Consider the following 21795-nt stretch of genomic DNA (forward strand, 5'->3'; position numbering starts at 1 on the left):
CTGTTGATGACTTCTTCCCTACAGCACTCTACAATGCTATAAAAGCTAACCAGCCTGAGGTAAGCATCCAGTTCAGTGCCAGCTTGACTTATGCATACATGTGATTTCTATACCAATAGGATCTTACCATCTACAACTAGTGGGCAACCAGAAACAGCAGTCGGGCTGGAGAGATGGCTTAGCTGGTAAAAGAACGTACTGCTTTTCTAGAGGACCCAAGTTTTGTTCCCAGCATCTCTCACAATCTCCTAGAACGATGTCTCAAAGAGAGCTGATGAGATGTCTCTGGCCTCTGCTGGCCATTCACATGCACTCTGCCTTCACATGCACTGGGACACATTCAGAATTTAACAATAAAATGCATTTTTGGGCTAGGGATGGCTCATCGGTTTAGACCACATGTTTTTGCAGAGGACCTGGCTATGAGTCCCAGCACCCACATAGTGACTCACAATTCCCTCTAACTCCAAATCCCGGGGGATCCGACCCCCCTCTTCTGGCCTCTGTGAGTACTAGGTGCACATACGGAACATATACATGCAGGCAAAGCACTCACACATATATGTATTATAATTTTGTAAATCTAAAAATGCTAAAAAACAATTTTAAAAAGTTGTAAACAACATGTGTACCAAAAATACCTAATTATATAGAAACTTGAAAGGGTTAGACTATATGTAACCTATATGTCTTCTAAAGCCTATAGTTTTGAGTTTTAGGTCCAGGTTAAGCCAAAGCCTCTTAGTACCTTTCCAGAGAACGGAGGAATGTGACCCTATCTGTGAGGACAGATATAAAAAAAGGCAAGCAAGCAATGACCTTCACTCAGCAAAAAGAATCTTGAAGACCCTTGTCTTCAAGATAGTGTTTCTTAGCAACGAACTCAGATGGCCTCAATCCTTCTTCTGAGTAGCTCCTGACCTCCAGCCAAAAGTCTGCAGCCCCAATCTTCAAGGATGAGCTAACCACCCCACCTTTAATTGCAGCTGTAGCCACACTTGGCAGGACTGGCCAAGCTTGAGCACCTAAGACTAACCAATTATCTTACTTTATAGCTTCCTCATCCAATCCTAAATTGCCAAAACTGCAACTTCAAATTTCCTGCAATTTTTCTTTTAAAAACCTAAAGGCCTTTGTCTCCCGGTGCCACTCGGCAGGGGTGACCCCATTGCGCAATGGTTAATAAACCTCTTGCTTTTGCAAGTCGTGGTCTGGAGGAGTTTCTGGGAAGGGAGAGATCTTGAACTCCTGAGCTGTGAGACCCCAGGTCTTACAAACTCACAGAAACTCACAGCCAGTTAATATTTATATCCACTTCTGAGGTGGGAATGGGGTTCCCCTGTGGACAGTTTCTTGATATTGCAAAGCCAGAAGTTGAAGATAAATACAAAACGAACCTTACATCCAAACGCCCTACAGTGTGCCAACTCCCATTTGCCTGCCTACGGTTATTCACTACCTTCCACTTGGAAAATTATACTCAAAGAAGACTTGGCTTTATTACAAACGCTATGCCGTCGAACCTACAAAAACAAGCTAATAGTAAGGAAAGGAGGTCGAAAAGACCTAACGTGAGAGCCGAGGAGCGAGGCCTGGCCCCGCCCCCGCCTCGCAGCCAATCAGCGGCGCGCGCGGGCAGGCCGCACGGTGGAGGGCCGAGCGAGTCGATGAGGTGGCGCGGGCGCGCGGCGTCTGAGGCGGGCGGCTCGCCGTCTTCCGCGTCCCGGCTGGCGGCGGTCGCTCTGGGAGAGCAGACGGGACCCCCCGGCGTGAGTGGGCGCGCTCCGGGGTGGCGGGGCTGCGTGGGAGGCTGCGCGGCAGCGCGGGAAGGGCCGGGGCGGTGTCGCGGCCTGAGCCTAGGGCGAGCCCCTGTTCCGTCTTAGGGCAAATTGGCTCCCGCCAGGCGCTCCCCTGCCTCACCTCCGTGTCTCTGGGAATGCCGAGCGGCCCGGCAGCCTAATCTGCAGCAGATCGACGGCCAGCATTTGCATGTATTGGATTTGGTGTAGTTAATGGTGTGGAACTCCAAATCTGATTTGAGTAGATGAAGTTAGGACGTGCCGTCAGTCCGTGTGTTTATGGTTGGGAACAAAACCAGGCCAGGTTTTCTCCATGACACTGATCGTAAAAGTGCGAGTCCCGGCATTAGAAATAAACTCCACCTGGAATCCCAGCACTCGGGAGGCAGAGGCAGGTGGATCTCAGAGTTAGAGGCCAGCCTGCTCAACAGAGGGAGTTCAGGGACAGTTAGGGCTACAGAGAGAAACCCTGCCTCCAAAAACCAAAAAGGAAAATAAAATACAAATTCTCAAGCGCCAGGAAACTACACGAATGCGCTTGAGTTAAATAGCGACTCCCCGCTTCTAGGGCAACACAGACTCTGACCCGCTTAGGCCCTCCTGGCTGGTTAGACGTCTGAATTCGTTGAAATCAGTGACTTTTGATTTCCACTCGTGGCTGTCAATCGCCCTGCACGTTGGGAGATCCGTCAAGGCGGTTCCTGTTAGAACTCCCTCTTCTAGTTTTCTAGTAGTGGGACGACCCAGCAGCGTTTAATCCCCACCCTTGAACCCGAACCTCCGAGGAACCTCCATGAGCTCAGAGGCCATGGGCTTGTAACTTTTTTTTTTTTTCCTAATTGAGAGAGTACTTCTCCCAAGAGCTTTTGTAAGGATTAAAGGAGGGTATGTTTCAGTAACAAAATGTTATCGGTTATTGTATGACAGTTTTTATACACTGTTTTGTTTGTTTTTGTTTTTCAAGACAGAATTTCTCTGTGTAGCTAGCCTTGGCAGTCCTGGACTCACTTTGTAGCCCAGGCTGGTGGAACTCACAGAGCTCCGCCTACCTCTGTCACCCAGAGTGCTGGGACTACAGGGACCACCACGCCGGGTTGTACACTGTTACCATGCGTACTATATTACAGGTGCAATTGCGAGGCGATGAGAAAAACGGTAAAAATGGTAGAAACACACTAGTGCTCACTGGCAAGTTGTTCTTTCGACAAACTAAAACAATGTAGGATGTTTTTTGTGATGTTTTGTTTCTGTTTTTTGAGCCAGTGTTATTTATGTAGCACAGGCTGGTCTTAGCTTGGAAAATGCCTCTGCCTGCCCGGGTGCTGGGATTACAGGTATGTGTCCCCGGCCCGGCCTCTTGTGGTGCCCATGAAAGGGATACAGAGAATCAATTGAGGGTCTCAGTTTAGGCTCTCCAGCCCCCTGACAAGACTGTTTTTATTCACCCCAGATACAGAGGGCAATGACAGACCAAAGGAACAATTTCATCCAAATCTAGTTTAGTGAACAGTGAGTTTATTGGTCCACTCTGGGTGACTGACCACGACAACTGCATCAATAGAAGGAAAAGGCACATCAGAACATGGGGGAGGCACTTGGAGGAAGCTATGTCTCTGAAGAGTTTCTTCCCCCAGCAATTGTTTTATCACTTTTACAGCTTTGGAGAGAGACTTCATCAGGTTCATAAGCCTTCTTGGTTGGCTCCCTGGAAAAGTGTTTTGACGAAGAGGAGGCAGCTTGTGTAATGGCCTATGTCTTCACATTGCCCTACTGTGATTTGTCTATACCTAAATTTCTTCCTCTTAGGGGGATCCAGTTCCATTTGTGTTTGTGTGTGTGTGTTTGTTTTTTTTGAGAAGGCTCTCACTAGGTAGCTCTCTCACTGTCGTGGAATTCACTATGTAGATCAGGCTAGCCTTACATTCACAGAGATTGCCTGCCTCTGCCTTCTAAGTGCCGGGATTAAAGGCATGAACCACTCTACTTGGCTTTTTAAATTGTTTATGTGTATGAATGGTATGTAACACGTGTGTGCCTGATGCCTGCAGACTCTAGAAGAGGCTGTTGGATCCCCTGGATCTGGAATTACAGATGGTTTGAGTTGACTTGTGGGTGCTGGCATTTAACCTGGGTCCTCTGCAAGAGCAACCAGTGGTCCTAACTGCTGACCCATCTTTCCAGCCCCTCCCCCCAATTTTTTGAGACAGGATCTCACTATGTGGTCCTGCCTCTGTCTCCAGTGCCAGGATTGAAGTACTGAGACTAAAGGCATGTGCCATCATGCCACACTTACTTGTCTCATTTTTTATCTTAGAAGAAGTATTCAGTATTTATCACTAAAGTTGATACTTGCTTCTAGTGGCCACGTAAAGTAGGTACTTTAATAAAGCAGCTTCTCTTAATTCCTGGGCACTCTTATCCACAGGTGAAGTTATTAACTTCTGTACAGTGGAATCATGACTGCCAAGCTCTTCATCTCCCTGACCCAAAACATTCATCCTTGGGTCAGTTTCTGAAGCACGTGCTTTGTTCGTCATCATCACGCACTACTAGAAAGTTCACTGTACTTCAGGTTCCTCCGACCTTGCCATTCCTCCCTGAAGCCTTCCTGGCTTTCCTAATCGATGCACTTCCCTCACTCTCTGAGCTACTAAAATCCGCTGACTTCTTGCTAAGGCTTGCGTCATCTGCATTTTATTCCTAACATTTATTGAGTTTGATTTGCTAGCTACAAGGCTGGGTGCTCAGCCTTGGGGAGATGGACGGGTAAGTAGGAAAGTGAGTTTGACTGTGGGTAAGACACTCCCTTTCACCGAGGTGTTCATGACGCTGTGGTTTTCTCCCTGGGCTGCACAGTGAAATCACCTGTGGATCTTTCAAATCCCACTGCTTGGGCGTCAGTCCTGGAGATGCTAATTTAATTGGTCTGTAAAGTGACCAGAGCTGAGGGCATTTTAAACTCTGGGTGATCAGTGTGCAGCCATAATTGAGATGCTTTTTGCTGATGGGAGAGACATATACTTATGGCTCAGTTCACTGCTTGTTTTGCTAGAATAATAAACAGGGATTCAGGGATGCACAGATGATGATGTAATTTACCTTTAATTTTACAAGCAGTTTACCCTTCTCAACTTGTTACTGTCCTGCACACTTTCTGTGCTGGTGGAAATAATCTGTTTTCAGTATCTTAAGATTATGTGGCAGTTAAAATATTCAGCTCTTTACATTAGCTATATCTCAAGTGCTCAGTATCCTCATGTGGTCAGTGGCTACTGAATTGGACAGTAAGGCAAAGCAGGGTCTTCTTCTCTGAATAGTTTGGAATTATGTCATTTGAGTCTTTGAATTTTATTTTTAATGTCTGTGTCTGTGGGCGTATGTTCATGTGTATGTGGGTGCCTGCAACATCTAAGAGAAGTTTGAATCCCTTGAAGTTACAGGCCCTTGTGAGCCACCGGTGCGGATGCTGAGAATTGAACTCGGGTCCTCTGGAGGAGCTGCAAGGGCTCTTAGGCAGTGAGTCATCTCACTACTCCCTGGTTTTAGCCTTAATTTCATACCTTTTAAAATTATTTGTTTCAAAAATTGGGGGGGTGGCTTGATAAGATAGCTCAGCTGGTAAAGGTCATTGAGTTCAGATCCCAGAACCCATATGGTAGAAGGGGAAAACCAACTCCTGTAGGTTGTGTGTGCTGTGGCACAAAATGTGTCCCCTCCAGCCCATACGTGACTGTCTAGGTTGGTCGGGCATGTCTGATGATGATGTCTGGGGAGGTGTTCAGTTGGTAATGTGCTTGCTGGTCAAGCAGGCGAATCTGAGTTAGAATCCCAGTGCCACATGCCTGTAACTCAAGCACTGGGTCAGGGTTGGAGGCAAGAGACTGAACCGGTGTGCATTAGAGGGTACCTGATGGTGACCTCTGGCCTCAACACTGGTATAGGTGCTTGTACACACATTCATACACTGTACACGCATACAATAAATTTAAAAAGGAATATTTGTTTTCTAGAAAATTGTGCTGTACTATATATTCATTTTATTGGCTTAAAATTGTACTTTTGTGTGGGTGCTTGTGCCATGATGCTCATGTGGGGTCAGAGAACAACTTTGTGGGGTTTGTTCTGTCCGTCTTTATGAGGATTCTTAGAATTGGTCTCCAGTTGCCAGGCTTGCATGGCATGCCTTTCCTTGCTGAGCCATCTCACCAGCCTGACTTTTGGACTGGTATGATCAGAAATACTCCTTTCCATGAGGCAGAGTAAGTGTTCTCCATTGTAATTTAAGGAATTCAGGGGCTGGGGAGACAGCTCAGGGGGTAAAATTGCTTGCTGGCAAGCCTGAGGACCTGAGTTTGGTTCCTAGAACTCGCGTAGAAAGCTGGCTACCGTGGCATACATCTGTCATCCCAGTGCTGTCCAACAGAGACAGGAGAACTGCCTAGAAGTCCCCGGGCTAGACACATAGGTCTCCCAGTGGCAACGAGATAAGCCCTCAACGAGGTGGGAGGAAGCTCAGACTCCCAAACAGTTGTCCTTATACTTTGGGGTGTGTGCGCGCACCCATGCATGCACACACAGGTAAAGAATTAAAGGAGATAAATTCAAAAGCTGAGTGCCCTGAGGCACACCTACAGTGTCTGCTAATTGTGAGACTGGGGTGGAAGGATAGTTTGAGGCCAGGAGATGGAGGTTAGTCTGGGCAACATAGACCCCAATACCTTAAAACAAAACAAACCCACAAAAGGCATGGTTTGTTACATTTTGCTATGTTCACAGTTGCATCTAATTGTCACAGATTTAGAGTTTTGTTCATTACTTGTACCCGTCAGAACAATTCCCATATAACCCCAAAGCCTGCCTTTAAGCACACATTAATTGACTTTCTGTCACTATACTTTGCGAATCTGGACATTCATTTGAATAGAATCATGATATGGTCTTTTCTGACTGCTTCTTGTACAGCATTTTTAAAAGTTTCACTAATGTAGCATGTTATCAGCACTTCACTGCTTTTATGCCTAAATATTCTTGTGTATGGCTATAACATTTTATTTACCCATTTTGTAGTTGATGGACTTTGGCTAGTTTGAAAAATTGTGTGCCCATTCACATACAAGTTTTTTTATGTGGCTATATATCTTTTGAAGAGATAGGAATCAAATGACAGAGCCATATTAGAAATACCTATATTTTAATGAGATGACATTGCACATATATATTTAGATATAAGTACCATTTTATTGTATTTTTTAAAAAGACTGTATCGTGTATCCCAGGCTGGCCTCAAAGTCAACATGTAGCTAAGGATGACCTGAAACTTCTGATCCTCCTGCGTCTGTCTCCCCAGTGTGAGGATTACAAGTGTGCACTATAATGCCTGGTTTATGTGTGCTGGGAATTGAACCCAGGGCTTTGTACTGCTGCTCAAGTGCTCTTTTAACTGAGCTACACCCCCAGCCATCCATTTGACTGTTTTGTTTTGTTTTTTTAATTTTACATACATTTTTTATGTTCTTTATTGAGAAAGTGTTAATTCTAGAAGTAGTTTTTATTACAAAACAATTATTTTAAAAATAGTATTTCATTACTTTTTTAAGCCTTATTCAGGATGCTGTGTTCGCTGCTCCTTTGTGGATGTCTGTTGCTGATAACTGGTTATGCTCATGATGATGACTGGATTGATCCCACAGATATGCTTAATTATGATGCTGCTTCAGGAACAATGAGGAAATCTCAGGTATTTTTTTTTTTTTTTTACATGCACTGATAAGACCTTATCTGCCATGATGGGAATAGTACAGTTTTGTTGTTTTATACAGAACTGTGAGAGTCATATAAATGATTAGCAGTCGTGCAAAGTACTTTTCCACTTTTCTTTCATGCTAGGGCTTGAACCTGGGGCCTTAAGATGCTAAACAAGCACCCACCTCCCTCTGGTTATTTCTGTTTGAATTTGGATGTAAAGCCTATCAAGGAGTAAGCTAGGTTAGTTTTGGGTTCTTAACATGTATAATTGAGACTTACTCTTTGCTGGTTTAATGCAAATGAAGAATTTAAGAAGCGAAATCATAAAGCAATAGTCAAACTTTTAGTCTTTATTCACTGGACCCTGTTTTTACAACTGAAGCATAAAGAATAAAATCTGTTTTGATTTAGGTGAAATATGGCACATCAGAGAAAAAGGAAGTAAGCCCCGACTTGTCAAACGCTGAGGAATTGTCAGACTGTTTGAACAGACTTGATTCTTTAACCCACAAGGTTTGATTTGTTTTTTTTTTTTTTTGTTTGTTTGTTTTTTTTTTTTTTACAAGTTAGGTATTATTTATGTTAAGTTACTGTGCTGGCTAGTTTTATGTCCACTTGACATAGGCTGAAGTCGTTTGGAGAAAATGCTTTGATAAGATGGGGCTATAGGCAAGCCTATAGCGCATTTTCATTAGTGATTGATGGGGAGCCCAGCTCATGGTGGGTGGTGCATTCCTGGACTGGTGGCCCTGGGTTCTATAAGAAAGCAGGCTGAGCAAGCCATGAGGAGGAAGAGGCCAGTCAGCAGCACCCTCCACAGCCTCTGCATCAGCTCCTGCTTCCAGGTTTCTGTCCTATTTGCATTTCTGTTGTGACTTCCCTCAGTTGAGGCCCACTGATGTGGAACCAAATAAAGCCTTTCCTCCCAAAGGTGCTTGGGTTATAGTCTTTCATCATACCAGTAGTAACTCTAACTATGACAGTTACTTGTTTTCTTATCTTTGCTAATTGTTATATTTGTAATGTTTCTGTATATTATACAATTATATATTTTATTGATGTAATTTTTTTAGTTACATATATTTTTTTCAAATAGTACTTACTATCTTTGTAGTAACATTTATTGTAATTATTGGTGAGATTATAAGCTTGTTGGCCAAGGAATAGATCTTGATTGTTATTGCTGAGCCATTTTATGACATAACAGATGAGCAAATGAGTAAATTGGCTTATTAAAGGTTGTAATAGTTCTACATGTGAAGGGGTTATAGATATGTGCATGCATGCATACATACATATATTTATCTGTGTATAAATATGTATGTGTGTGTGTGTTTAGTGTGGTCAGTGCTCACTGTGGTATCTCCCTGCTGGGTTGTTTAGACAGTGAAATGGTTGCACCGTGGAAAGAGATTGGAGTGGGGAGGGAGGTTCTCATGTGGCCATTGAGGCCATGCACCAGTTTTGATGGTCCAGTGTGACACATGAGAATGGTGCGGAGAAGATGGGTGTGACACTTTTATGAATGAGCATCAGGGACAGTGAATAGGCAATGTGTGCATCTTGGGAGACAGGGAGAGTGTTGAGTCCACATGTGTCGCAGTCACACTCTCTAAGCATGTGTTTACTTGCTCACTCTTTAGTCATAATCAGCAGCGAATCCAATACTTTATCAAACAAAAAGTAACAACTGGCTCCTGCTTAGTTCTGATGGCATTCCCAAGCTGGAGCTTGACCATCTCAGTAGCCTTTGATGCTTTTGACTTCATTGTGTGATTACAGGTTGATGAATGTGAAAAGAAGAAATTGAAAGACTATGAAAGTCAAAGTAATCCTGTTTTTAGAAGATACCTAAATAAGATTTTAATTGAAGCCACCAAGCTTGGACTTGTAAGTATTTGATGACATGATACTAATCATTGTAGTCGATACTTACTTTTTTTTTTTTTTTAAGATTTATTTACTTATATATACATATTCTGCGTGCACCAGATCTCATTATAGATGGTTGTGAGCCACCATGTGGTTGCTGGGAATTGAACTCAGGACCTTTGGAAGAACAGCCAGTGCTCTTAACCTCTGAGCCATCTCTCCAGCCTGTAGTTGATACTTTCATTATTTGTTTCACATAATGTAAGAAGTTGTGCCATGCATGGTGACATATGCCTGTTATTCTAATTAGTACTCAGGAGGTTGAGGCAGGATCTGTATTTTTAAATAATTTTAAAAATTATTTGGCGTACTGTAAAATTTAGGCTATCTGAAAATCATGTCAGCAACAGATGCATGCAGTCGGTCCTTACTCTTTGCAGGTTCCATATTTGTGAATTTACCTGTTCCTTAAAATTTGTCCCATCAAAATCAATACTCGGTGATTTTAAAACATTACTCATTTTTTAAAGTTTGGTGTGTGTGTGTGTGTGTATGTGCTAGCACACGTATACACATGTATATGCATGTGTGTTCATACATGGGGAGGCCAGAGATCAGTTTGAAGTGTCTTCTTCAATCCCTTCTCCACCCTACATTCTGAAGTAAGGTAAAACTAAAGTGAAGTTCACCAATTGGGCAAGACTAGCTGGCCAGCAAAAGCAAGCCTCAGGGATCTTCCTGTCTCAATGTTCTCAGGGATAAGATTGGGAGTTTGCACTGCCAAAATTGGGCTTTTTAAAAAAAAATATATATATTTATTTTACATATATGAGTGCTCCATCTGCATGTACACCTGCATGTCAAAAGAGAGCATCAGATCTCATTATAGATGGTTGTGAGCCACCATGTGGTTGCTGGGAATTGAACTCAGGACCTCAGGAAGAGCAGACAGTTCTCTTAAAAGCTGAGCCCTCTCTCTAGCTCCACAACTGGTTTCCAATGTGGGTGCTAGAGACCTGACCTCAGGTACCCATCCTTGCAGAGCTCTTTCCCAGCAGAGGCTCTCACTGACTCATTTATCTCTCTGGTCAGTCTTGTACATGTACAAGTTTGAGTTGTTTGATGCTGTTAGTCTCATGCAAGTGCCCCTTGTTTCAGGTCTAATACTGCAGACCATTGAGTTTATTCCTGCAGTTTAGGGGGCCCCTGTTGAATGCCACATTTTCCACACTTCAGGATAGGGAGGAATTTCATTGTTTAAAGTTCTCTCATCATTTGGAATGTCTCTCAAATGTCAAGTGCCACCTTCTGTCCGCAAGAAGCCTGTGGTGTGCCCCACAAGAAAAACACACATTATATAAACATCCAGGCACAAATTATAGGACTGTTGGCAGTGTGTTCAGTGGTAATGAGCCACTAATATTGATAATTGGGGTGTCAACAGAAACAAACTTAAATGTTGATCAGTTGACAAGTGTTACTGACAGGATGCACAGGAGCCTAACCCTGTTTCTTTCCTTCCTTCTTTCTTTTTTAGATTTATTTATTTTTTTATACAGTACTCTTCCTGCATGTGTGCCTGCACACCAGAAGAGGGCACCAGATATCATATAGATGGTTGTGAGCCACCATGTGGTTGCTGGGAATTGAACTCAGGACCTTTGGAGGAACAGACCGTGCTCTTAACCTCTGAGCCATCTTTCCAGCTCCTCCCATCCCACCGTGTTTCTTATAGGACTGTGGCACAGCATTTGTGAGTGGCATTCTAAAATGTGTGCTTCCATAGTGAGGCCAGTTGTGCCTTATTGAAGTGTCTACAACATTTTTAATGCTTTTAACATGTATTTGGATTTCATGCTAGCTTTTGGGGATAAGTATATAGTATTATACTGATGAAATATTAGAAATTAATGTTTGTTTTTTTTTTTTTTTTTTTTTTTTGTGGTGCTGGCACTTAGAAAAATTTATACCCTATTATATTGAATTCCAAAATTGATTGTTTTGAGATAAGGTCAAGGCTAACCTTGAAGTTCTTTGCATCCTCCCCCTGAGAGCTGGGAATGCAAGTGTACACCATCATATTGGGCCTAAACTGTTTTTTTTAAACTTAAAGTGTCATTGAATAATGTAACACTACAGTTCCTTTTCTGTTTGTTTGTCTTTTGGTAACTGATGCAGCCTGATGAAAACAAAATTGATATGCATTATGATGCTGAGATTCTCCTTACAAGACAGACACTATTGGAGATACAGAAGTTCCTCAGTGGAGAGGAGTGGAAACCAGGAGCCTTGGATGACGCACTAAGTGATATTTTAATCAATTTTAAGTGTCATGATTCAGAAGCATGGAAGTGGCGATTTGAAGACTCCTTTGGAATAGATCCATATAGTGTGTTTATGGTAAGATGACATGAGGGTGACAGGAAGCTCCCTTTGAAAAAGTATTTCCAAAATGCTAATGTAATTAAGAGCCTGTACTTAGTCTCTCATTACAGGATGAACATGCAGCAACATTGTACAACTAATTTTGTTTTGAGTCTAGTTCTTCTAAGGTTGCTTAAAAATTATATTCATTTATTTTGTGTGTATAGTTGTGTATGTGTATGTGCAGAGGACAACTTGCTATGTTTGGTCTCTTTACTATTTGGGTTTTGAGACTGAATCCAGGTCCTCAGGATTGATGGCAAGTTCCTTAACCTGCTGAGCTGTCATCTCCCTGGCCAAGTCTAGCCTTTTCTTTTATAAACTGATGTTTGGTGTGTTTTGGTGGATGACCACTCAGCAGTGACTCTGATTCCCATTTCTGCTTATAAGGTACTCTTGTGTCTGCTCTGCATTGTGGTACTGGTGGCGACAGAGCTGTGGACCTATGTTCGCTGGTACACGCAGTTGAAACGTGTTTTTATCATCAGTTTTCTTGTCAGTTTGGGATGGAATTGGATGTATCTGTATAAGGTATTAAATATTTTTTTTTTTTTTTATGTAAAATCATAGTAACCAGAGACTGTTGTCCACTCTTAGAGCAGTCTTGCTTCAGATACAGTTGAAGACAGCGGTTGGACTGTCAGTAGGGGAGTAAGTAAACTCGTAATTGTTAACCACATACAGTTTAGGGGGTCTTATCCGTAAGTGAAGAAAAGCATAGTTCTACTTTGCATCACCTTTCTGGTGGCTAGCACAAAGCAAAAGAGATACATTTTAGAAACTCATAATTTGGGGAATGAGCTGTTATTTTCTGCTAGAAATGACACCAAAATTATGATTAAAACTGTTATCTCTAAAAATTAAGCTTTTGAATATAAAAGTAGATTCACTGTATAAAAGTAGATTCACTGTAGAGAAATTAGAAAACAAAGACACAGGTTAACTCATTTTCAAAACTCAATTATAATCTTACTATAATCACTGTTGAATTTTTATTTTTGTTTATTTTCTGAGAGAGAGTCTCTATGTAGACCAGGCCCTCAAACTCAGAGCTCTGCCTGCTTCTCAGGATAGGTAACCACATCTCGCCTGTTGAGAGTTTGGGTTTTTTTGGTTTGGTTTGGTTTGGTTTGGTTTGGTTTGGTTTGGTTTGGTTTGGTTTGGTTTTTCCAGACAGCCTTGGCTGTCCTAGATTCACATTTTAGACCAGGCTAGCCTGGAACTCACAGAGATCCACTGCCTCTACCTCCCTGAGTGCTGGGATACTGGTATGCACCACTGTGCCCTGCTTTTTGGGGGTCTTTTTAGTCCAGATTTTAATTATCTTTCAAAATTGGAATAAGATTGTAGAAATGTAAAAGGACTACTGTTCTTAACAGGATCGCTGAAGGGAAAGTTTATTTCAGTCTTCCTGATGAAGAGGAATCAGGATTCAGTGAGTCCCTTTGATGACATACGTATTTTGTTTCTTTACCCGTTGCTCTGGCTTCTGTGGACCCGAAACAAGTCACTCACACATTAAGCACGTGGGTTCTTGGTGGAAGAAAACTGGCTTGGTGGAATGTTAATACGTCAGTTCCCCTGGGAATGTACTTTTATGAAAGTTATACCTACCTCTAGATTAAAAAAAAAGGGGGGGTTTGGAAACCCCTCATCACAGATAAAAGTTATTATGCAGCACTAGCATATAAGCTATGTGTTTCCTCTCAGAACTTGGAGTCATCTGTGGCCATTTGTACTTAAGACAGTGTAAGTAGCTGTACGTGTTTAATAAATACCTGTATGGTTTTTCAACCTGCAATTGGATAGTAATCATTTATGTTAAACCCACCCAGAGGAAAAAACTATTTTATTATGAACTGTAAAAGAAGAACGAAGAACTGAATTGTTGTTTATATTTTTGTCATGGCATGCACTATATATTAATTCCTTTTCAAAAATAGTCTTGCTGGGTGGTGATGGTTCAGGGCTTTAATCCCGGCTCTTGGGAGGCAGAGGCAAGCAGATTTCCAAGTTCAAGGACAGCCAGGGCTACACAGAAACTCTATCTCAAAATTAGAAAAAAAAAAAAAAAATTAAGGCCTGATAATGGGGTGCATGGCTTTAATCCCAGCACTTGTGAGGCAGAGGTAGGAGTATGTCTTTGAGTTTGAGGACAGCCTGTCTACATACTAAGTTTCAGGCCAGCCAGTGAGACCCTGTCTCAAAAAACTTAAAAAAAAAATAAAAATAATGAAGTCTTGTTTGGATAAATACTACAGAAATGTTGAGATAGTTTTTTTGGCTGTGCATGCCAAGCCTTCACTGTCAGCATCCTGCATGCTTCACTTTGTGCTCACAGGTAGCTTTTGCTCAGCATCAGGCTAATGTTGCCAGGATGGAGCCACTAAACACTGTATGTGTTGAGAAGATGGATTGGACTGGAAGTCTCTGGGGTAAGGTGTTTCTTTGACACAATTTTAAATAGAATTTCTGAGAATGAGAAAAACAAAAATCAAGACTCAAAATGAAAAACTAACAAAAAACCGACCAGCAATGACAAAATGATGAAATGCCAGAGAAGGCCTCCCATGACTGAGTGTTGTACATGATAACATATACAGGGCACACAAGGTAGAGCGGGGGCGGGGAACGGCAGTAATTTAGTTACTCCAGAGGCTCACAAGTTTGAGCCAAGCTCAGCTACTTCGCAAGACCTTGTCTCAAAATAATGAGGGATGGGATGTAGCTCACTTGCACACCTTGTGAAATACCCTTGTTTTGGTTCCTTTTCTCCTCCCAGAAAGAAAACAAGCAAAGCAAAACAACTGCAAGTAAAACACATATTCTTAAGTTTAAAAAGTAGTAACTCACTGAACTCACCTAAAGTCACAGGAGAGACAGCAGCTGTGTATATGTGGTTTGGAAGTTTTCAGTCTCCTGCATTAGACTGAAGGATCCTAGGTTCCCTTTTCATCACCTAGCCCATAGCTTTTTCTAGGTCCTCAGCAGAAATTTACTAAAAGTGAGTGAATGTATATTAAAATAGCTATTTTAGCTTTAATCTCCTTAGATTGACATAAAGTATTATTTTATAACTTTCCTACAGCTTTTTTTTTAACTAAGTGAAAAGTTTGTGTTTTATCCTTCCAAATTTTGTAAAAATCTCAACTAATATTGACCACTGTAACTGACGAAATCTAGACTGGAATGGTTTAATGTGCAAAGACACTTTATAAACACAAGTCTATAATCACTGCCACAGAATAGATTCTCGGTAGAGTAAGTCTATAAGTAGGTCCCAAAATTAATTTCAAAAATTTTTTTTCATTTATATTTTTTAAAAAATGTGTTTGGCCATTTTGCCTGCATCCATGTTTGTGCACCACGTGTGTGCCTGGTGCCCAAGGAAGTCAGAAAAAGGCACCAGATCCCTGGAACTAGAGTTAGTGGATGGTTGTAAACCACCTTGTAGGTGCTGGAGACTGAAGCCAGGTAAAATTTTGCAGGAACAACAAGCACTTGTAACCATCAAGCAATCTCCAACCCCCTGTTGCCCTGTTTTGTGATGTGGGGTTAAACCAGTTCAGCTTGGGTTCTTGCTCCTCTGTGCAGGCTAGTTTCCAAATGTGTAGAAGGCTGCTCTAGAAAAACGAAGAGAATATTCTGCTTTAAATTTTTTGTCAGAGATGACTTTTTAAAATGAATTTTACTGAGATAACTAGAGAATAATAGGTTACAACATTTTACACAGCTGCAACAGTGCACTGTCAAGCCAGGCAGGGTATTAACTGACTTACTAGTCTTAGTCACTCTTCCCCTTTTACTTATGTTTGTGTGTGTAAAAAACGAATTAGCTTTTGGAAATCTATAAAGTGGACATTCTCTTTTGTTTCCATAAGATTTGTCAAATTGGAATGGATTTTGAAAATATGATTTTTGACTTGAAGTATATTAACATTTTAGAGACTTTAAAATATGAAATAACTTAAAATTTACTAGTGGGTGGGCAAGGATGGTCAAAACTAAAGTAATCTTACTTGTGAAAGAAATACAACTTTGTTTTTCCTTGATCTGTTTCTCTATATAGAATGGTTTAGAAGTTCATGGACCTATAAGGATGACCCATGCCAAAAGTACTATGAGCTCTTATTAATCAACCCTATTTGGTTGGTTCCACCAACAAAGGTATAGAATATATTTTATAATAATTACATTGTGTCACAAATTCTTTGCCTTTATAAGGGATAGGGCTAATAGTAAACCTTTGTCCTAGAAAAAAAATATTTCCATTAAACATTGGTTTTAAAATTTAAGTGGGCATGGTGGTGTACCTCTAATCCCAGCACTTGGGAGGCAGAGTGGGAAGACAGAGTTCAAGGCCTGGTTGGGTTATAGTTTGAGCTATATGAAGAAGTTAAGTTGCTCTGATGTTTGGTTTTAGGCTCTGGCAGTTACATTCACTAACTTTGTAACGGAACCATTAAAGCACATTGGAAAAGGAACTGGTGAATTCATTAAAGCACTCATGAAGGAGATTCCAGTGCTACTTCAGATTCCGGTGCTTGTGATTATAGCATTGGCTGTCCTGGTTAGTACGTTAGCATTGCTGATAATTAACAAGGTTGTGATTTATAAAAAAAAGAAGACAATTCTGATATTGTTAGACCTCATTGATAAACACTAAATTGGAGTAATAATACTGTACTTAGAGGTATAAAGTGATTTTTTTAATGAGTTAAGACTTTATGTATTCTAATCAGTAATTCTCATGTTTGTAGGATCGTAACAATGGTTTAGAATAGTTTCTTTTTAAATTTAACTTGAAAACACAGAAAATTGGTTGGTTGCTTCCTTTGGGAAGAAATGAGGCTTTATTCCTTCTGAGCTTTGCAGCACAGAACAAAACAGAAAAGAGTGTAGGAGGAGTGACATGCATACTGAAAAGCAGTTTGGGGCTCCAAGAGTAGATGTTATTCAAAATATTGCTCTCAATTCTCCTACATTTGGGTCAGCATCGTGTTTGTAGCCATGCTCCCCAAAGCACCTGCTGTTTGAACCAAAAATGAAGAAACCGCAGGGATGTGGGATCACGGGGCTGTGTGCACTGACTGAATTGTTCCCTTTTGGGCTTTGTCTTGATGCATGATCAGTTATGAGAGTCACTGCTTAATATTTTTAATCATTTTCCCTATATGTGTATGAACAGAAACATGAGCAATGACCAGGCTTTTACATTTAAATTTCTAATTTAAATTTTTAGGTCTCAGAATGCTTGTTACATCTTCAAAGTGTGTTGAGCTGATTTAAATGTTTTCTTAGTATTGAGTATATTTTATTGACTACTTTAGCCTCTACTAATCTAAAGAAGTTTTTAATTAAAGAGTGAAATTAACATTTTTATATCCATAAATCTGTTAGACATTTTTGTTAAATCCTCAGTAAAATAGTTCCTACTTCATTATCTGTCAGTCACTAAGTCCTCAGAATGTATTTTTTTTTTCTTTACAGAGCTTCTGCTATGGTGCTGGAAAGTCAGTTCCTATGCTGAGACACATAAGTGGTCCTGAAAGAGAACCACCCCGAGCACTTGAGCCAGATGACAGAAGACGGCAGAAAGAACTTGACTATAGACTCCATGGTGGAGCAGGTGATGCAGATTTCTCTTATAGGGGCCAAGCTGGCTCCATCAAGCAAGGCCCTTATGAGAAAATGCATGTGTGTAAAAGAGATGTTTTGAGACAGAAAGACAGTGACATGAGATTTCACAGTGGCAACAAGAGCCCTGAAGTGCTCCGGGCATTTGACTTACCTGACACAGAGGCACAAGAGCATCCAGAAGTTATACCCAGCGTAAGTCAGCAACTGATTTTATTTTGCTGCCTGTTCACTCTCTGCCCAAGTGCTTCTTACAGAGCTTTGTTCTTACTCTTTACCCTGTGAATGAAGTCTGCAGTGATATAATTAGACATCCTCTCTCCTCATTTTGTCACCAGTTCAGCATCCTCAAAAAGTGAGGTTTACTTTTTATGTTAAATACCATCCAACCGTATGCCACCTTTTTACAACAGGTGGTATTTCATATGTTGGCTTCACAGGAAGCCAATAAATGAGCTGGACTGAAATTTCTGCTTTTGACAAGATCAGAGAGAAGGCCTCACTGAGGGCCTAAGTATGCTAGGGGACTAGCTGTAGAGCTCTGATGGCCTGCATGGAGAAAGGTCAGGGATTAGAGACACTGCTTTCTCTCTCTAACAGAATCCCTATAGATTCTGTAGTATAGAAAAAAGTAATAGCACAGTTGGCTGGACTAGGCTTTTTACCTGCAAGATGAGTTCTTCATTATTGATTTTTTTTTTTTTCCAGCAGTCCTGGTGATCAAACCTGGGGTCTCACACATGCTTGGCCACTGAGAAACATTTTGTAGCACCACTATTATATTTTTAAAGGGACATTTCCATTTCTGCCTTAGAAAAGAATTGTCATTTGCAATGTTTTGAGTTGTAATTAAAAACCTTTGAGAAAGCTATAATTCAAGAGACTATAGAAATGACAGAAATCTAGCTATGGATGCTTTTATGGATGTCAATGTATCCAGATAATCCGAGACTGTTCTTTCTAGCTTTTAGAACTGCTGACCACCTGTTACTCAGTCCAAACCCCTCTAGTGTAATTTCTCAGAGCCATTTACCACAGTGGCCCTGGGGTCTCCCTGCTTTGCCATGTCCCACGTCTACCACCTTACTGATCATCTGTTCTCCCTGTGTGCTCTTTCTACCTCGGTGACAGGGTGCCTGCTATTGCTACACACACACACCTCTTTAGCTTTTACTCACATCACCTTAAACCACAGTCTAACAATAATTTAGTACCTACCTCATTTTTTTCCTATAACCTGTACTTCAGATGTTATAACCCTTGTATGCTGTCTGATTCACTCCAAAACCTACGTTTAGGTTCCTATGGGAGCAGGTTTTATGTTTCACTCCTGTATTCCCAGCACCTAGAACTAACTCAGTAAGTATTTGTAAAATGATTATTCGCACTAGGCAAGAAGAGACACATTATTGGGAGCCAATCCTCTTGACTTCTCCTAAGCAGGACCATCTACAATACCTCAAGTGTCCCCTTTCCGCCAGTGTGTTCAGTTTGGTGCTTTAATTATGATGCAGATCTAGAAGCAGGATTTTCAAATGTTTGGAGCACACTACAATAGACTTGGATAAGAATTAGCAGTGAAGCTTTACATTTTACCAAATAGTTAAAATACGATTCTATATTTTAAAGCATAAATCATCCATTGTGAATACAAACCTCAAAGAGCTTGATGAACTCCTAGAAGAAAGCACCCCAACAGAACACAGCCAGTCTGCCAAGGCCGTCTCTGGCCAAGTTCCAGCAACTGTGGAAGACTCACCCATAGTGGAGAAGGCCCAGCTGAAGACAGACTCCACGTGCAGCCCACAAGGAGCCAGTACACATGGCATAGGAGCTGCAGCATGTGGGACTGACCCTGTCAGCAGCCCGTGTGGCTAGGGGACAAGGCAAGACCGTGGCTCTGAAGTCATCTGTAAAGTATTGACTCTTCATTCTTCTCTACAAATACGCTGAAATTTACTACAGAGCTGCCACGTTTATACACCTTCAGAATGTCTCTTAGTTGTTAAGATGTATCTCATAATTTTAGAACAGGGTTTTGTAAGATTTACATGTTTAAGGCAGATAATTAAGGCAACTGAGTAACAGTGATGAAGTAATTTTGTTAACAGGCACTTAGAGGAACTAATCAAAGTGTGTGTTGCAGATGGAAAGTCCTCTGAAACCTGGTTTAGTAACAGAATAATAGGTTGGTTTTGATATAGTTGAGTGTTTCCACTGCCAAGTGTGTGAAATGTAGGCTGCTGTCTGCTGAGCCCCAGAGCACACACCACTGTTCAATCCCTCTGTTTCTAGGTAGGCCACCTGCAGAACAAAGTGACTGCTTAGCAAGCCTGATTCCTTGTCACACACACGTTACATTAGGCCTCATTAAGACTAGCCTGAGGATGGCCAGGTACTATCAATATTTTAGTTTCACGTTTTGTCAGTGACTATGAGAATGGCTTTATTGTCCACCACGAGGTGCCAGGTTTATAAAGACCCAGTCTTCATGTTTTAGAACGTAGCAGTTGATTTGATGTTTTGGCAAACCATATTGTTTTATGCTATATGTAGTTCTGGTTTTCAGAGAGCTATAGTGAACAAGATCTATCAATGGTAGATAAATTATCAGTCAACATTTTTTTTTAAATCAAATTGTTTTGTGATTTTTAACATGCATTCTCCATTTTATTACCTTTAAAAAAGCAATTTAAGCCGGGCATGGTAGTGCATATGTGTAATCCCAGCACTCAGGGAAGCAGAGGCAGGTGGATCTCTGTGAGTTCGATGCCAGCCTGGTGTACAAAGTGAGTCCAGGATATCCAAGGCTACATAGAGAAACCCTGTCTCAAAAAAAAAAAATTTTTTTTTTTTTTTTAATATATTTTGTACAATCCCTAGTTTTAGTTGTCTTTCTATGCACTCAGGTGCCCTTTGTTGTTGTAACCATATCCAGAGTGCACATTTTATTTAGCTGTTTTCCAAACAATGGTAACACTCAAGAATTAAGTCTTGAAATTATCAGGCAGGAGGCTGGAGAGATGGTTCAGCGGTTAATAGCATTGTCTGCTCTTTCAGAGGTCCTGAGTTCAATTCCCAGCAACCACGTGGTGGCTCACAACCATCTATACTGGGATCTGATGCCCTCTTCTGGCATGCATGTGACCTGCAGATAGAGCACTGATAATGTAAGATAAATTAAAAAAAAAAAAATTAGCAGCAGGTTGTTTTAGCAAGGACATTCAGAAAAGTTTACTTGATTTCTTTACACAAATGTGTAATGTTCCCCTTTTTTTCTACTTGGGTATCTGAAAAACTAATTTTATATGTCAATATTACTTTATCATTGTAAATATCTTTAGTATTTCATCAGAAAGGTAACGATCTCAAAAAGGTAAACATTTCTCCAATAAACAGAATTTTGCATTAAGACAGTATTCTAGCAGACATCTAACACATGGATGAAGGGATGCATGCAGTTTGCTAAGGTGCTGAACATCTGTGCATAAAAGCAGTTATCTCTGGGGACACCCATCACCCTAACTGGTACATGCACTCCCAAGGTGGGAGCTGTCCTTTGAGCTCTGGGTAATTCTGAAGAGAAATAAAGGCCTCCTATAACAGATGTACCTGAGAGGAAGGGTAGTGTTGTTGGCACTACTGATTGCTTTTAATCCAAAAACGAACTCCTTTAGAAACATTTATAATCTCATTTTTGTATTTTTTCATTACAGATACCCATTTGGGGATGGAATCTACTTTGACAGCTAGCAAAGCAACGTGCTGTTCTTGAGTGATTACAGCAATTCAGGGAAGACTTGATTAAAACAAGGTGAACCTATCAAGGCCAGTTTATTGCAGAAAAGAGAGAAGGCTTGTTTCAAGTTACTAACTAGCAAGTATTTGTCACTGAGGTTAAAGCATATTGTAACTGGCTTTTAAGAAAATAAGAACAGGGTAGATAGCTGTTAAAAGCACTTTTTAAAATGGAATAGATGTTGAACACTTACAGGGTATTAAGAACCACTGTAAATACAAAATAAACACTTATTTTTACATTACTTTGATCTGATGTGCAGTCTTTGCTCTCTTAATTTTCTTGTAAAAGTGTCTTGTACCAAATGCAGGCCAGAAGTTGTAAATTTGTAAACTCAGTGGATGAAGGCAAGGTCTAATGATGGCTGAATATCTAACATTAAGCCTTTCATGCTTAATTTCTGTGAATTTTCATGTTTTCCGTTTTTGATCAAACAAACCACATGAGTTTCTGGTTTTCCCATTACTAAGTCTCATAAAAAGTAGGTCTTACACTGTTTTATAGCAGTATTATATAATA

General features: G+C 40.9%; 1 protein-coding gene across 4 annotated transcripts; it reads left to right on the forward strand.

Annotated features, from left to right (window-relative positions):
- Window positions 1–1680: 1680 nt before the first annotated feature.
- Window positions 1681–21521, forward strand: Clcc1 (chloride channel CLIC like 1). 4 transcript variants are annotated; one of them, XM_055618202.1, is made up of 12 exons: window positions 1681–1769; window positions 7397–7536; window positions 7956–8057; window positions 9327–9434; window positions 11595–11816; window positions 12231–12371; window positions 14182–14275; window positions 15910–16007; window positions 16264–16410; window positions 17331–17672; window positions 19107–19394; window positions 21194–21521. In XM_055618202.1, exons 2-11 carry the CDS (start codon window positions 7408–7410, stop codon window positions 19353–19355), a joined length of 1632 nt encoding a protein of 543 aa, XP_055474177.1. In that variant the 5' UTR covers window positions 1681–1769; window positions 7397–7407; the 3' UTR covers window positions 19356–19394; window positions 21194–21521. The 4 variants fall into 4 exon arrangements, with proteins under 4 accessions (XP_055474177.1, XP_055474178.1, XP_055474179.1 ...); XM_055618203.1 differs by having other exon boundaries at window positions 19107–19389; XM_055618204.1 differs by having other exon boundaries at window positions 19107–19363.
- The last annotated feature ends 274 nt before the right edge of the window (window positions 21522–21795 follow it).

Source organism: Psammomys obesus, unplaced genomic scaffold (assembly GCF_907164565.1).
Source record: "Psammomys obesus unplaced genomic scaffold, mPsaObe1.curated_primary_1811, whole genome shotgun sequence".
NCBI classification, from domain to species: domain Eukaryota; kingdom Metazoa; phylum Chordata; class Mammalia; order Rodentia; family Muridae; genus Psammomys; species Psammomys obesus.

What these genes read in the sequence shown, in the direction of transcription:
- Clcc1 (XM_055618200.1), top strand. Translation starts at nt 7,408, where the DNA reads ATGCTGTGTTCGCTGCTCCTTTGTGGATGTCTGTTGCTGATAACTGGT. An exon ending in TTGGACTGGAAGTCTCTGGG is followed by an intron (nt 14,276 to 15,909) that starts GTAAGGTGTTTC and finishes TTCTCTATATAG; the next exon opens with AATGGTTTAGAAGTTCATGG. An exon ending in TTATAGCATTGGCTGTCCTG is followed by an intron (nt 16,411 to 17,330) that starts GTTAGTACGTTA and finishes TTTTCTTTACAG; the next exon opens with AGCTTCTGCTATGGTGCTGG.